The 13,917-nt window shown below is 57.7% G+C and overlaps 2 protein-coding genes across 5 annotated transcripts in view; one reads left to right on the forward strand and one right to left on the reverse strand.

Moving 5' to 3' along the window:
* Positions 1-5,277, forward strand: part of MEGF8 (multiple EGF like domains 8) — a 40,861-nt gene extending 35,584 nt beyond the window's left edge. Inside the window, 4 exon segments of the mRNA XM_043598808.1 lie at positions 382-552; positions 650-780; positions 1,296-1,428; positions 2,360-5,277. Of these exon segments, the coding sequence (XP_043454743.1) occupies positions 382-552; positions 650-780; positions 1,296-1,428; positions 2,360-3,628 (1,704 nt within the window). The 3' untranslated portion in view covers positions 3,629-5,277.
* A 3,643-nt stretch (positions 5,278-8,920) lies between these two features.
* Positions 8,921-11,188, reverse strand: CNFN (cornifelin). Of its 4 annotated transcripts, none has more exons than XM_043598815.1 (5): positions 11,059-11,174; positions 10,331-10,513; positions 9,768-9,878; positions 9,220-9,356; positions 8,921-9,119 (listed from the first exon to the last, which is right to left on the reverse strand). In XM_043598815.1, the coding sequence occupies exons 2-5, from the start codon at positions 10,365-10,367 to the stop codon at positions 9,030-9,032; spliced, it is 375 nt and encodes a 124-aa protein (XP_043454750.1). In that variant the 5' UTR covers positions 10,368-10,513; positions 11,059-11,174; the 3' UTR covers positions 8,921-9,029. The 4 variants fall into 4 exon arrangements, with proteins under 4 accessions (XP_043454750.1, XP_043454753.1, XP_043454752.1 ...); XM_043598818.1 differs by having other exon boundaries at positions 10,331-10,377; positions 11,059-11,124; XM_043598817.1 differs by having other exon boundaries at positions 10,331-10,452; positions 11,059-11,122.
* Between the last annotated feature and the right edge of the window lie 2,729 nt (positions 11,189-13,917).

The following is a 13,917-nucleotide window of genomic DNA, read 5'->3' on the forward strand; positions in this document are numbered from 1 at the left end:
AGGAGGAGGCCTAGCCCTAACCCAGGGAGGTGTGAGGAGATTCTGGGGACGCTGTCTGAATTTGTGTCAGAGAGGGGCTACCCCAGCATCGTGGACAGAGTCGGTGCTGGACTGGCGAGGCTGGTCACGTGCAGGAGGATTTAGGATGGTGTAGGGAAGGGCTTTCTGAGCCCCCCACTGCGGGCTGGAGGGGCACGAACTCAGCCACCCTCCACCCCGTCACGGGAGGTGTGCAAGTGAAGGCAGGCGGCTAAGTCGCAGAAAGGCTAGGATTGCCCAAACCGAGTGCCTGAGCCCCTGCTGCACCCTCATGGTGCTCTCAGAGTGTCCCCCCACCCCCAACTGATCACCAACTCTGACCACCCTGTCGCTGGTTTCCAGGGCAGCCACTGCGAGCAGTGCCTCCCTCTGTTCGTGGGCTCGGCTGTGGGGGGCGGGACCTGCCGGCCCTGCCACGCCTTCTGTCGTGGCAATAGCCACGTCTGCGTCTCCAGGAAGGAGCTCGAAATGGCCAGGAAGGAACCAGAGAAGTACTCGCTGGATCCGGAGGAGGTAAAAAGGCTGGAGTCCAGGGCTTCTGGGCCAGGTCTCGGGGAGGAGGGGGAATAGTCCAGGCCTTTTTGTGATCACTCTGTCTTTCTTTGGTCAGATTGAAAACTGGGTGACAGAGGGGCCTAGTGAAGACGAGGCTGTGTGTGTGAACTGCCAGAATAACAGTTATGGGGACAAATGCGAGAGCTGCCTGCACGGCTACTTCCTCCTGGATGGGAAGTGTACCAAGTGAGAAGAAGGGGGGCCTGGGACCCTTGCCCTGCTCACTGGGAATAGCTCTGGGAGCCAGCCTCCCCTCCCCAGTTCTCCGCCCTCAATCAGAAGCGGACAATATCCTCAGGGAGGCCCCAGGCTGAGGCAGAGTTGGGGGCGATGAGCCAGACTCAGGTGGGAGACCCCCGGCCTCAGAGGCCAGTGTTGACACGCAGGCCGCAGAGCACCACCCCGTGGAGACTGGCAGGCAGAGAGAGAGAGCTGCCGAGGGTGTGGCCTCAGGACAGCCTCCCATTCCAGCCCTTCCTTCTGAATGGTCAGCAGACTCTGGAGTCATTCCAACCTGGCTCCAAATCCTGGCCTTGCCACTTACTGGCTCTGTGGCCTTGGGCAAATGGCTTGACCATTTGTGAGCCCCCGTCTCCTCTTCTGGCCTGTTGCTCACATCGGAGCTCACATAGGCAGCATCCAGCCTGGATCCCGGTAGGTCAGGGGAGCCCCCTGACTCCTGTCTTCTCCCCCTTCCTCAGATGCCAGTGCAACGGCCATGCAGATACATGTAACGAGCAGGACGGGACGGGCTGCCCGTGTCAGAACAATACAGAGACGGGCACGTGCCAGGGTAGCTCGCCCAGTGACCGCCGAGACTGCTACAAGTACCAGGTGCGGCTGGAGAAGCGAGTTGCAGATAAGCCAAGGGCCCCGCGCCCTCAGAGGTCCACTTACTCATTCAACACATATTTACTGAGCACCTGACAGTTGGGAAGAGTGTGCCAGGCAGCGTGTGAGGCATTAGGACGCAGCGGGGAACAAAACGGGCAAGAGGTTCTGTCCTCAGGAAATTTACTTTCCCGTTAAGGAGTCCAGCGACAAACAAATGAAGAAGTCAGATGCACAGTATGTTAGCAATAAGCAGTAAGGAGAAAGGAGGGCCAGTGTTGTGGAGTGGGAATAGTAGACACGATGACCAAGGAAAGCCTTCGTGAGAAGGTGACACTTGAGAAAAGACCTGATGGAAGTCAGGACAGGCACATATGGGGATTGTGGGTGAGTAGAGAGTCAGCCAGGCAATAGATCACCCAGTGCAAAGGCCCTGAGGTAGGACGTACCTAACGTCCTACGGAAACAGCAAGGCTGGCAGGTGAGGCTGGCCCAGCCCCGTGCTGTGCCCGTGGCTTCGGCAGTCCCATGAGCGAGCTCTGTTTACTGCCTGTGTAAGGAGGAAGGATCTCAAATTCAGCGAGGTCAAGTCATTAGTCTGAGGCCACACAGGCAGTGAGGGGGTAGAGCCAGGTTCAGCAGAGCTCTTCATCACTGTGCCTCAGAGTTCCAGAGGCCTCCACATCAGGGTGCTGTGGTCATGGGGTGACACCAGGGACAGCAGTGCTAGAGGGTAGGGTCCTGGTGGCCTCCACACTGTGTCAGGGAGGTGTGGGGGCAGGGGGAACAGTCACAAGGAAGCTGCTGGGGACTGAGAGAGCCTGGGGCAGTGACTGCTCACCAGTTGGTACTGAACGTCAGTACTGCGTGGAGGGTGGCCAGGCACCGAGCCAGCCCTGACTGCCCCCCCCCCCCCCCCACCGCTTGCCCGCAGTGCGCCAAGTGCCGGGAGTCCTTCCACGGGAGCCCGCTGGGCGGCCAGCAGTGTTACCGCCTCATTTCCGTGGAGCAGGAGTGCTGCCTGGACCCCACGTCCCAGACCAACTGCTTCCACGAACCCAAGCGCCGGGCTCTGGGCCCCGGCCGCACTGTCCTCTTTGGCGTGCAGCCCAAGTTTACCAATGTGGACATCCGCCTGACGCTGGATGTGACCTTCGGTGCTGTGGACCTCTATGTCTCCACCTCCTACGACACCTTCGTGGTCCGTGTGGCCCCTGACACGGGCGTCCACACCGTGCATATCCAGCCACCTCCACCCCCACCGCCTCCCCCACCCCCTGCCGACGGCGGACCCCGGGGGGCCGGGGATCCAGGAGGACCCGGGGCCGGGAGCGGGCCAGGTGCCCCAGTGGAGCCCAGGGTGCGGGAGGTGTGGCCACGGGGCCTGATCACCTACGTGACTGTGACAGAGCCGTCGGCCGTGCTCGTGGTTCGTGGTGTGCGGGACCGGCTGGTCATCACCTATCCGCACGAGCACCATGCCCTCAAGTCCAGCCGCTTTTACCTACTCCTGCTGGGCGTGGGGGACCCGAGCGGGCCCGGCGCCAATGGTTCAGCTGACTCGCAGGGCCTGCTCTTCTTCCGGCAGGACCAGGCCCACATCGACCTATTTGTCTTCTTCTCTGTCTTCTTCTCCTGCTTCTTTCTCTTCCTCTCACTCTGCGTGCTCCTCTGGAAGGCCAAGCAGGCCCTGGACCAGCGGCAGGAACAGCGCCGGCATCTGCAAGAGATGACCAAGATGGCCAGCCGCCCCTTTGCCAAGGTCACCGTCTGCTTCCCGCCTGACCCTGCCGCCCCGGCCCCTGCCTGGAAGCCAGCTGGGCTCCCACCACCCACCTTCCGCCGTTCGGAACCCTTCTTGGCACCCCTGCTGCTGACGGGGGCCGGGGGGCCCTGGGGACCTGTGGGAGGAGGCTGCTGCCCGCCCGCTGTCCCGGCCACCACTGCCGGCCTGCGAGCCGGGCCCATCACCCTTGAACCCACCGAAGATGGCATGGCCGGTGTGGCCACTCTGCTGCTCCAGCTGCCCGGAGGACCCCAAGCACCCAACGGCGCCTGCCTAGGGTCGGCCCTCGTCACGCTGCGGCACAGGCTGCACGAATACTGTGGGGGTGGTGGGGGTGCTGGGGGCAGTGGGCACGGGGCTGGCGCAGGCCGGAAGGGACTGTTGAGCCAGGACAATCTCACCAGCATGTCCCTCTGACCCACGGTGTGGTCCTCAGCCACAGCGACTGAGTACCCTGATAACGCCACCCTGGATTCAGGGCTCCTCCACTTGGCGGCCCCTGGACACCGTGTCCTCAGAGACCTCTGGCTCCCTTTCCCCGGGGCTCCCCAGACAGGGCATTTGACGTTCTGCATTCAACAATTATTTATTGAATACTTACTGTATGCCAGGCACTGTTGAAGTCACCGGGCAAAGCAGGAACTGAGACAGACGAGTTCCCTGATCTCGTGGGACTTAGGTTCCAGTGGAGGGAGACAATCAGTGTGCACCAGTGCCTGTGCACACCCACGCGCGCGCACATGCACGCACACGCACACACACAAAGGCGAGGAAGGTCATTTCCGGGAGGGAGAAGTGCCACGAGGGATCAACAGGATGTGGCTGTGAGGGACTTCGAGGTAGAGTCTGTTGGGCATTCCGAGAAGCTAGGCCTAAATAAAGCCTGAGAAGGACCTGGCCGTGGGGAAATTCTCAGAAAGTGGGTCTCAGGCAGAGGGAGCTGTAAGGACAAGGCCCTGAGGTGGGGACCCGCTTGCTTCATTGGAAGGATCAGAAAGGGCCAGCATGACCCAGACCGCGTGTGAAGAGATGAGTTGGGAGACAGCAATGGGATCACCCAGGGCTGTGTGGGTCCCAGATAGGGTTTTGAATTTTATTCTCGGGGAAAGCCAAAGGACAGTTTCATAAGGATCCGAGGTACGTATTCGAGAGGTCACTCAGCTGTGGTGTGGAGGATGGTTCGGAGGGGGCAAGAGAGGCGACCAGGGACAAGAGACGATGATTAGGATGAGGGCAGTGGTGGGGGCGTGGGTCAGGGACAGGTGCAGGATGTGTGTGGGAGGAGGTAACGATGGCGTGGATGTTGGGATCAGGGAGGGGGGAGTCCAGGATGACTCCCAACTTTGTGGCCTGAACTGTGGGCGGATACTGGGGTGGTTTATCATGATGGGCAGCCTGGGTCTTGTGGGGAAAACCAGGAGTCCAGTCTAAGACTCTTAAGATGCTCTCTTTAGGCATCTCTTCAGTCAGGTCCAGCCAGGGAAACAGACTGCTGTACTTTAGCGGAAGGAACTGAGCGCAGGGGATTGGCTGTGTTGTTGAGGGACGCAGACGATCAGAGGTGGGACAGTGAGGCAGTCCAGGAGCCAGCTGTCACCTATAGGCTGGACAGACAAAGCCAAAGCTCAGATGGTGTAATTGATGCTAGGACCAGGGCCACCCGGCTCAGCAGGAATCCAAGGAGACAAAGCCTCAGATGCTGCCCCAGGGCGCTGGGTGTTGGAGATGGAAATGGTGGAGTCCTCTGCGCATCTCTCTTCCCAGACAGTGCTGCCTTGAAGACTTGTGGGTTCCCTCTAGGGGCCGCTCCCCCACTCAGCCACCACCTTGGACTTCTGAGCTCCTCTCCCCCTTGAGGACTTCGCACCCCCATCCTAGCCATCTTGAACTTGGGACTCCTTTTGCAAGACTCCATCATCCAGCTGTACTTTGGGGCCTTAAGGAGCTGGGCCCCGTCTCCTTTCCTCTGCTGGGGGCCTCAGTCTAAGAGGCCATGTGTGCTGTCAGGGGCCGTCTGAAAGGGAGGAGTGGTTGAAGCAGCAAATAAAGAGTGGGGGGAAGGCGAATGTCTGAGCACCGTCTGCCTGCAGGAGATGGGTGTCTTGCTTCTCTGAACAGCATCCAAATGTGGATAAATCGAGTCAGTGCCCTTACCTTGGCCCCCCTCCGAGCTGTATAGCTTGGGCCTGGCTCCTCCCTGCCCCTCCTGAGCAGGGGTGAGATGGGACCACTATAGAAGCCCTCGTTCCTCAGAAGGGACAGACCTAGAGGAGCTGAGGGCACCGAGACTGTTGGCCCTTCCTCGGATCCCTGTCGCAGAAAGACCCCAGTTCGTCTCCGGAGGGAAAACGTTGCCTTGGTCCCAGGCTTGGGTTTTATTCTGGCCTCTGACATAAGAGTGAGGCAGCACGGAGACCAAAATGCCCTAACGTGATGAGTTTGAGTTTTCTCTAATCCCAGAAGGCTCCAAGGCCCAAACCGGAAGCAGCACAGGAGGCTTCATCTTCCAGGCCCCCAGGGCAAGCAAGAGCAGTGGTGAAGAAGGTGCAAGTGTGCCCTCGGTCGGTAGGCCTCGAGCAGTGAGCAGCGAGCAGCAGCGTGGGAGTCTGGCCGAGAGTGGTAAACAACGTGTTTTCCTCTTCAGCCCGCCCATGGGCACACGCCTGAGGCCTCATCTGATGTGAGCCCAAGACACGATAGTGAGGTGGACTTAGGGGGAGTGGGGCCGGGGGAGGTGGGTGGGGTTGGGTCTTCACTGTGGTCCACGAAAATCCTAGTATTTTCGGATTTATGGGCAGTTTAAGGGATTTTCAAGGATTACTCTGCCCACACATGAGTTTTGCCTTTGTGAGCCATTGGTAGTGCCTAACCTCCGAGACGTGACTGTGAACTTGTATTTACTGAGTACCGGCGCTAGACAGTTTGCTTGCCATGTTACAGCCCAGCAACCCTATGCGGTAGGTAACTGTGTGATCCCCGTTTGCAGGGGAGAAAACAGAAGTTCATAGATGTCATTGAGTCATTGAATGAATTTGAACCCAGGCCATGTGACTCTCAAATCCACATGCCTGACCACAGACCCTCTAGCCTCCTGAGGAGGGAACCCCCAGGAATAAGGGGGGGGGGGGGAGGAGGAGGAGACAAGGGAGAAAGCACAAGGGAGATCATGCGGGTGCTTAGCCCACCTAGCTGAGAGCTCTCCCAGCACAGAGCAGGCACTAGAGGCAGGTGTTCAAAACGGCGGGTTTCTGCTGGGGATAAGGCACAATTTCCCACCCGGGATGCTAACCAGAAGCAGGACATGCTGCCTAAGGGAGTCCAAGCCAGGAGAGAGTTCACCCTGCATGACCAGGAAGGAGCTAAGACTCGTCTGCATTATGATCAGATCTTTGGTAAGGTCTCTTCCCCACCACCACCCTGTGACTGTGCCTTCCTGAGCAGAGCGTTTGCACTGTGACTGGCCCCTTGCTCTGCTACACAGAGCCAGCCTCTCCAACTCCTGTCCATACCTTGCAGATGCCCTTATACAAATGCCCCATAGCATGAGGCACGTGTTCCTCCTCCCTCCACGTTAGCTCCTCAGCTGGCTCCTCGCCCTGGTATCCACGTACCTGAATGTAAGAGGCTCAGGGAGTGTGAGAGAAAGACTGGACGTGGAAGGTCTGGATTCTAGTCTGTGTATGGCCATCAATGCCCTAGGGACTTCAGAAAAAGGGGAGAAATTTCACCAAGGGCCAACAACACTTCCGATAGTGTGCTGGGTGCTTAGCCTGAGTCCTTTAGTCTTCCTGATACCGATGCTGGGAGGGACAGGTTTATTCCCCCATTTTGCAGATTTGGAAACTAAGTCCCTTGCCTGAGAACTCAGGGCAGATTAACAGGTGAGCCCAGATTCTGATGCAAGCCTGTCTGACTCTCCATTGCCCCCCACCGTTACCTCTAAAATCATGTCCCTTTTCTGCATCAGTGTCTCCCACCTGTGATCATTCACTATCTCCACCCACAAGGGGTTCCACGCAGTTCTAGGTACTAGGGACACAGCAGGGAACAGGGTCCCTGCCCTCATGGAACTGACAAACCAGCAGGGAGCCAGAAAATAAATATGTAAATGATGTGGTATGTTGAAATATGACCAGAAAAACAAGGCGGTGAAGGAGAAGAGGGGTTGGTCCTTGCCATGTAATATAAGGTAGAAGGGAAGGCCTTGCTCCTAAGATGACTTGTGAGCAGACGGGAAGGAATGAGCCATAGGGACATCTGAGGGAAGAGAATTCCAAGTTGAGGGAACAGCTAGTGCAAAGGTCCTGAGGTGGGAGCACGACTAGCATTTTAGAGAACCAACCAAGAGACTCACGCAGGTAGGAGCGGGTGGGAATAAGGAGGAGACAAGATCAAGGAAAAGCCGGAGGCAGATTGTGCAGGTCCTCGGGCCACGGTGAGGACTCTGGCTTTAGCTCTGTGCAGGAGGAGCCGTGAGAAGGTTCTGAACACAGGAGGCATGTGACCTAACTCAGGTGTTCGCAGGGCTTCTCTGCGGGAGGAAACTAAAGAGGTGGGGATACGGCAGGGAGCCCAGTGAGGAACCACTGCCTTAGTTTAGGCTGAGGAGGAGGGTGGCTGGAACAAGGTGAGAACGGGGTGGGGAGAAGTGGGGTTCTGGATATATTCTGAAACTAGAAGCAACAGAGTGCTGACAGATGGGCCATTGGGTAAGAAAGCCACGGAGCCGGAGCTGAGCTGCTGGAAGGCTGGGGTTTGCTGTTTCCTGAGAGGAGGAGACTGGGAGGAGGAGGTCGGGGGCAGGGAATCCGGAGTTAGGTTTTAACTTGTCGATGCCCATTAGATATTCCAAGCAAAGATGTCACTTGGTGGTTGGATACATGAATGGAAAGAGAAAGAGTAACAGCAAAGAATATAAGTGATATATTAATACCAGGATAGTATAATATAATTATACCTAATGATACTATTAACAAGTTTATTAAGCTCACTCTGGTCTTTCCATCTGTTCCATCACTTGCTCTCACAGTAGCCACATGACATACTAGGGATTGTCCTTAGAGGAGGAAACAGGCTCAGAGAGGTTTATTAATTCACTAAGACAACACGGCTAGTAACCCGGCACGACACTAACACTAATAACATGGCAAGAGTCAACATCGGATCCTAGGTCTGCCCAATTTTGAGACCAGATTTTCTAATCTGCTAGTTGCTTTCGTGTAAAGAGAACTAGATGATCTTTAAGGATTATTCAGCTCTAGAGAGCCCGAAACCAGGCAGTTCTGTGCTTTGGAGACAAAGCCTAAGCCCTCTTCCCCCGCCCCGGAACTCCCATATCTGTTATGTTAGAATTGTATATAGGCCAAGAATCCATACGTATTGACTTGAAGGGGGGTGGGTCTCCCAATTTTTTCCTTTGGGCGTGTAACCTCTACCAAGGCAGCTTTTTCTGGTTTTGCTTATTTTAAGGATCCGCACACAACTTCAGTTGGGCGGCTGAAGGGGTTAGTGGTTTCACTTTGTTAATGACCCACTCGTTTAGAGGGGTAAGACTTGCCAATGTCACACGCAGCAGGTGGGGTGGGGGGCAAGGATCTGACTCTGGAACTCCTCCTTCCACACGTAGGCATCTTCCCTGTGTCCCCACACCCCTCACCAAACCTCCTCCACCCAGATTCCTTCCCTGGGACACAAATAATGTAGGCGGAGTTGGTTTTCAGGTTTTTATTGTGGGTGTATTTCTGGTAGCGGGATAGGGCGGAGGGGCAGAGGAGGCCCAGCGCGACAGGTAGAAAAGGAGGAGGGATGGGGGGCTTCCTTACTCCCGGATCTTCAATTCCCGCGCCATCTGACAGAGGGCGCAGGGCAAACAAAAGGTGAGGGCCGCCCAGTCGTGCCCGACAGAGCCCTAGAGGGTGGGAGAGAGAGGTTAGGAGTCCCGCCAGGGTCCCAGGAGGCCCGTCCCCCAGCCCCCTGCTCCGCGCCCCGCCCCCCGCCCCCGCGCGCACCTGGATGTGGTAGCGCTCCCGCATGCCGGTGCGCAGGGAGTGCAGGCCTCCGGGCAGGTAGGGCGCGCAGCAGCACTCCCCAAAGTCGTCCGAGATGCGGCAGGCGAGGCACAGAGGGGCGAAAGTGCCGCACAGACCTGGGGCGGGCGCGGGGCAGTCAGAGCGGGGGCCCACCGGGCGCCCCGGCCCCCTCCGCCTCGGGGAGAGGCGAGGCTGATGGTCCGCGGCGCCAAATCCGCCAAATCGAGGGTCCCAGAGGGGATCCGGGGACCCAGCGGGAGTGGTTTAGAGGTTGGGAGATAGGGTTTGGAGAGGGAGCTGGGGCCGCAACAAGGAAAGTTGAGGGTGCAAGGGGTTGAGGGTCCGAGGGGAAGCTGGAAGGTGTGAGGTTAGGATCCTAGGGAGTGTCGGAGGTGGGAGTTAGGGGTGAGGTTTAGAGTGTGGGAATTCGGGGTCCAAGGAAGGGAGCGGGGAGTGGGGTTAGTAGGGCCGGGGAAGGGGTTGGAGGTGACCTTCCCCCTCTCCTGGAGGGAGCTGCAGGCACTCACAGACAGGCATGTCGTTGCAGCAGTCTGTGAGTCCGGTGTGCCAGTCACTGAGCTGGGTCTGGTAGCAGCTGCTGGCACACTGGGGCTGGCTGGTCACTGGGTAGGACATGGCTGCGAAGGAAGGTAGCGGGCAGGAGTGAGCGGGAGGCTGCCAGCCTCTCCCCACATCCCTGCCCCCGGAGCCCCTTCCTCTGCCGGGCAGTCTGGGCGGGGCCACCAGGCCGCCCGCGGAGGGGACACCACTGCACCTCCCCGGTCCTCTCTGCTACATTTGGGCACTGACACCCCAGTTTGTCCCCGTTGCCACTGCCTTCTGCACATCTGGTTGAGCTGTGGGTGGGGAACTCATGAACGTCTGGGGAAGGGTGGGTGCCACATCTGGGTGGGGCTGAGAAGTGGTGTTGCCTCCTCCACGTCTGGGCCTGGGGTGCTGGGTTCCTGCATTTCCAGGGGCCTCTGGGGTGCGATCAGGCGCCATCTGTCTTCGAAGCCAGGGTGCCCAGGGGAGGGAAGCTGCCGGGTTCCGGGACTGGAAGGGTTGCTGGTTCATCCAGTGATCCCACCTTTGCCTTTCACGTTGTCGTGCATCTCAAACTGCATCTTGCCGGCCCTGGGAAGGTGGCGTTGGGGGCGGCAGAGGTAGCGGCGGTGACAGTGGCCGAATCTGTCCAAGGGAGGCTGGATACTGGGGGAGGGGCAGGCACGGAGTAGGGGCACTGGGGGCTGGGTTCTCAGGGGGAAGGGAGCTGGGGAGAAAGAGGCCAAGTCAGCCTGCCAGCTAGGAGAAACATGGAGTAGGGATGTATGGGGAGGGGCGAGAAACTCGCCCATCTCTGTACAGCTGCCCGACAGACCCCAGAGGACCTTCCTCATACCAGAGGCAGAGCTGGAGAGAGAGGCCAAGAAACAGAGACAGGCAGAGTCAGAGACAAGGGGGAAAGAGATCAGAGCCAGGTGCCCATCGAGATGCCGCCAGTAACACTCACACCTGCTTAGCGCTTTGACTTCTCTGCAAGCCCATTTCACAGATGGAACACTGAGGCTCCCACAGGTCAAGAGAAAAACCCCACATCTGATGGCCCAGACCAAAGGGGTGAGTAGAAAGGGTGCTGGGCCCCAGGGCTTCCAAATTCAACCCGGCACCACTCACACTGAGAAGGTGGACGGACACTGAGGGCATGGAGAAAGACAGCAATGTCCACAGAGACGGTCAGAGATATGCAAAGAGACAGAGATGTCAGTGGAGTGGAGAGAGAGAACAGAGCAGAGGGCTGTGGGCAGATGCTCATACCTGCAGGACAGCGATGGCGATGAGGCAGATAGGTGTGGGTGACCTGGACACTGAGTTCTCAGTCTCAGGTTGGTAGCTGCTTATATTGGGGCGGGCCACGTGGCCCTGGGCGGGGCTCCGACAGAGGTGCCCAGGGAGCCAAGCCGGTCTGGCTGACCCTCTTCCCCCCCCCCCCAGGAACTTCCCCTCCCTCCCTCTCCATCCCCCATCCCCCCACTTCCCCCTCAAGCTCTTGTGGGACCTAGGAAATCAGGAAGGGGGCCAGGGGTGCTGGAAGGGGAGAGGGCAGAGAGGGAGAGACAGATGGGGGGGGGGGGTAGGGAGAAAAGGCAGAGGGGAGGTGCAAGGGGCCACAGTACAGAGACCCACAGGCAGGGAGGACAGAGAGACAGGGAGGGAATGGGGGACACAGAGACAGAAGGGGAGGCCTAGATGGGAGAGAGAAGGAGACTCAGAGAGATGATGAGAGATAAAGACAGAGCGATGGAGAGAGAGATGCGGAGACAAAGAAGGACATCTGTGGAGAAACAGGCAAAGGGGAGTCAGATTCAGAGGGAGGCACAGAGGTGGAGGGGTGGAAGGGCAGGGAGGTGGAGGAGGGGATGGGGATGCGGGAGAGTGCCGTGGGGGCTTCTGCTGTCATCCTCAGTGAGGTTCCCACTTTCCTGGAAGAGGGGGCATTGTCCCCCCATTCGGGGCCACCATGCACATGGGGGGAGCAGTGTGTTTTGGGGGTGACTCATGCTGAAACTAAAGTAAATAAACACAACTCACCCCACCTTCAAATTGGGAAGGGAGGAGGCTGGGAACTGAGAAGATGTGGTTCCAGAAAGAGAAGGATGTGACCCAGGACACTGGGGTAACTAACAGAGCAGGTGGGGGGGGGGTCTTCATCCAGGCCCCTAACAGAGGACAGAGAGGGGCTCAGATTCTGGGTCTGAGGGAGGAGGGCTGGGGGTGCAGACTCTTGGGTTAGGCTAAACCGCAGGGGTGTGCAGGGTCCTGGCATTTTTGGCTGCTGGGCTCCTAAGGGGTGAAAGAGCGAGGGACCTGGATGCCTGAGTCACCAAAGTCTGCCCCCAACAGGCCTGGCGTGGTTGGAAGTGACTCAGTGAGGGAAACAGCATTAGAGCCGGGTGGGGTTTCCAGCACGGGTGTCACCCAAAAAATGTAGGAGGCACTGGAAAATTGGGGTGTCACCTCCAGAGAAGGTGGTGTTGTCACCCCACTGGGAATGGGTATGGAGTGATGGCAAGCGGATCACCCTGTCCGCCTGGGATCCCAGCTTTTCCCTCACCTCCTGATTCAACGTGCCAGGACCCAAGCCTTGGTCTCCCAGCACCACCCAGGTGGCTTGCTGTCCTTGTCCCCTGACTTATGGGCGGCACTCAGCATTTTGCTGGTATGTGTCCATCACTTGGTCCAGGAGGCTGACTGTCTGGGGAACATCTCTCCACCTCTGGTCTATTGTCCTTGTGCCTCCATCTCTGCATCTTTGTTTCGCCAGCTCTGGATCTCCCTTTCCTCATCTCTGCAAATCTGTTTCCAAGTTTCCCTGGTTCTGTCTCCCCACCTCTGAGTCTCTGCTTCCCCAAGCTCTGTGTCTCTTGCCCTCATGCCAGGGTCTCTGCCTCCCATCTCTGTGTCTCTCTCCATCTTCAGGCCCGCCCCCCCCCCCCCGCAAGGAGGCAGCCAGAGGGCCCCATCCCCCAACTGTCCAGACCATGGGCTGCAGGTGATTCAGGGGCAGTCATCTCTGAGGACCTCAGGCCTCCCAGGATGACAACCTGAGTTGTCCTCAAGTCTCCTCTTCCACTCTGACACAGCGTGGGGGCTGCAATTAGACAGCAACTCACTAAGATGAGGAAATCGGGTGGGGAAGTTGTGAGGTGGCCTGTTTAGGGGTGAGGAGGAGGGTGGGAGCAGGAACAGAGGCCTGGGGGCTGACGAGAGACCATGGTGGTCTCCAGGGACCTGGCATGCGTCCCCTCAATGGAGTCACCAGAAAAATATAGGACACCCAGTTAAATTTGAATTTCAGGCAAACAACAACAACAACAAGAATTTTTTTTTTTAGCATAAGTATGTTCCATGCAATATTTGGGATATACTTATACTAGAAAAGGTATTTGTTGTTCATCTGAAATTCACATTCAACTGGGTGTTCTGTATTTTTATCTGCTAAATCTGGAACCCTGCCTTCAAAGACAGAGGAGAGGAATCCAAGTCCCTGGCCCTTCTTTTTCCAGAACCCAGGATCCCAGGCACCCAGCCCTCCCTCCTCAGGACCTGAGAGTCCAGGTTCCGGTTCCCCTCTTGTTCTCCCCTAAAATCCATATTGGGGGCACCAAGCCCCTATTCCCTCAGAGCCCAGGAGTCCAGGCTCCCAGCCCCTTTCTCTCCAGCATCCAAGCGACCAGGTCAGGTCTGGGTCCAGTTGCCCAATGTGGGTTTCATAAGGCGGGTGATGCCATCCATGGCCCTGGAGGAACCAGTCAGGCAGAGCGGACAAGTGAGGTTGCCCCCTCTTCCCATCCTATTCCTGCTGCTTCCTCGAGGGAACAGCCCAGGGGGCTGGGAGCAGAACAGGAGGGACTCAGTGGAGTTCAGGGTGGGACACGGTGTCTGGGTTTGGGTGTGGCATGTGCCTCTCTTTCTGGGTGTTGTGTGTCTTTGGGGGTTGTGACGATGTCTCAGTGTGCTCTGGGGCGTGACACGTGAGGGGGTCTTTTCTATTTGTGTGTCTATATTGTCATTCTATGATTCTACCCACTGTCCATCTTGTTCAGGTGTGGTCAGTTGTCATGGTTCTCCAATCCTGACTGGATGAAGGCAGGAGTTCTTTATTGAATGGATTGT

This window comes from Prionailurus bengalensis, chromosome E2, assembly GCF_016509475.1.
Source record: "Prionailurus bengalensis isolate Pbe53 chromosome E2, Fcat_Pben_1.1_paternal_pri, whole genome shotgun sequence".
Lineage (NCBI taxonomy): Eukaryota > Metazoa > Chordata > Mammalia > Carnivora > Felidae > Prionailurus > Prionailurus bengalensis.

Coding starts and splice junctions, on each gene's coding strand:
- CNFN (XM_043598815.1), bottom strand. CDS start 10,367: ATGCAGTTTGAGATGCACGACAACGTGAAAGGCAAAG. Junction 9,357..9,767: donor CTGCAACGACATGCCTGTCT/GTGAGTGCCTGC, acceptor CGCCCGCCCCAG/GTCTGTGCGGCACTTTCGCC. Junction 9,120..9,219: donor GGGAGCGCTACCACATCCAG/GTGCGCGCGGGG, acceptor CCCACCCTCTAG/GGCTCTGTCGGGCACGACTG.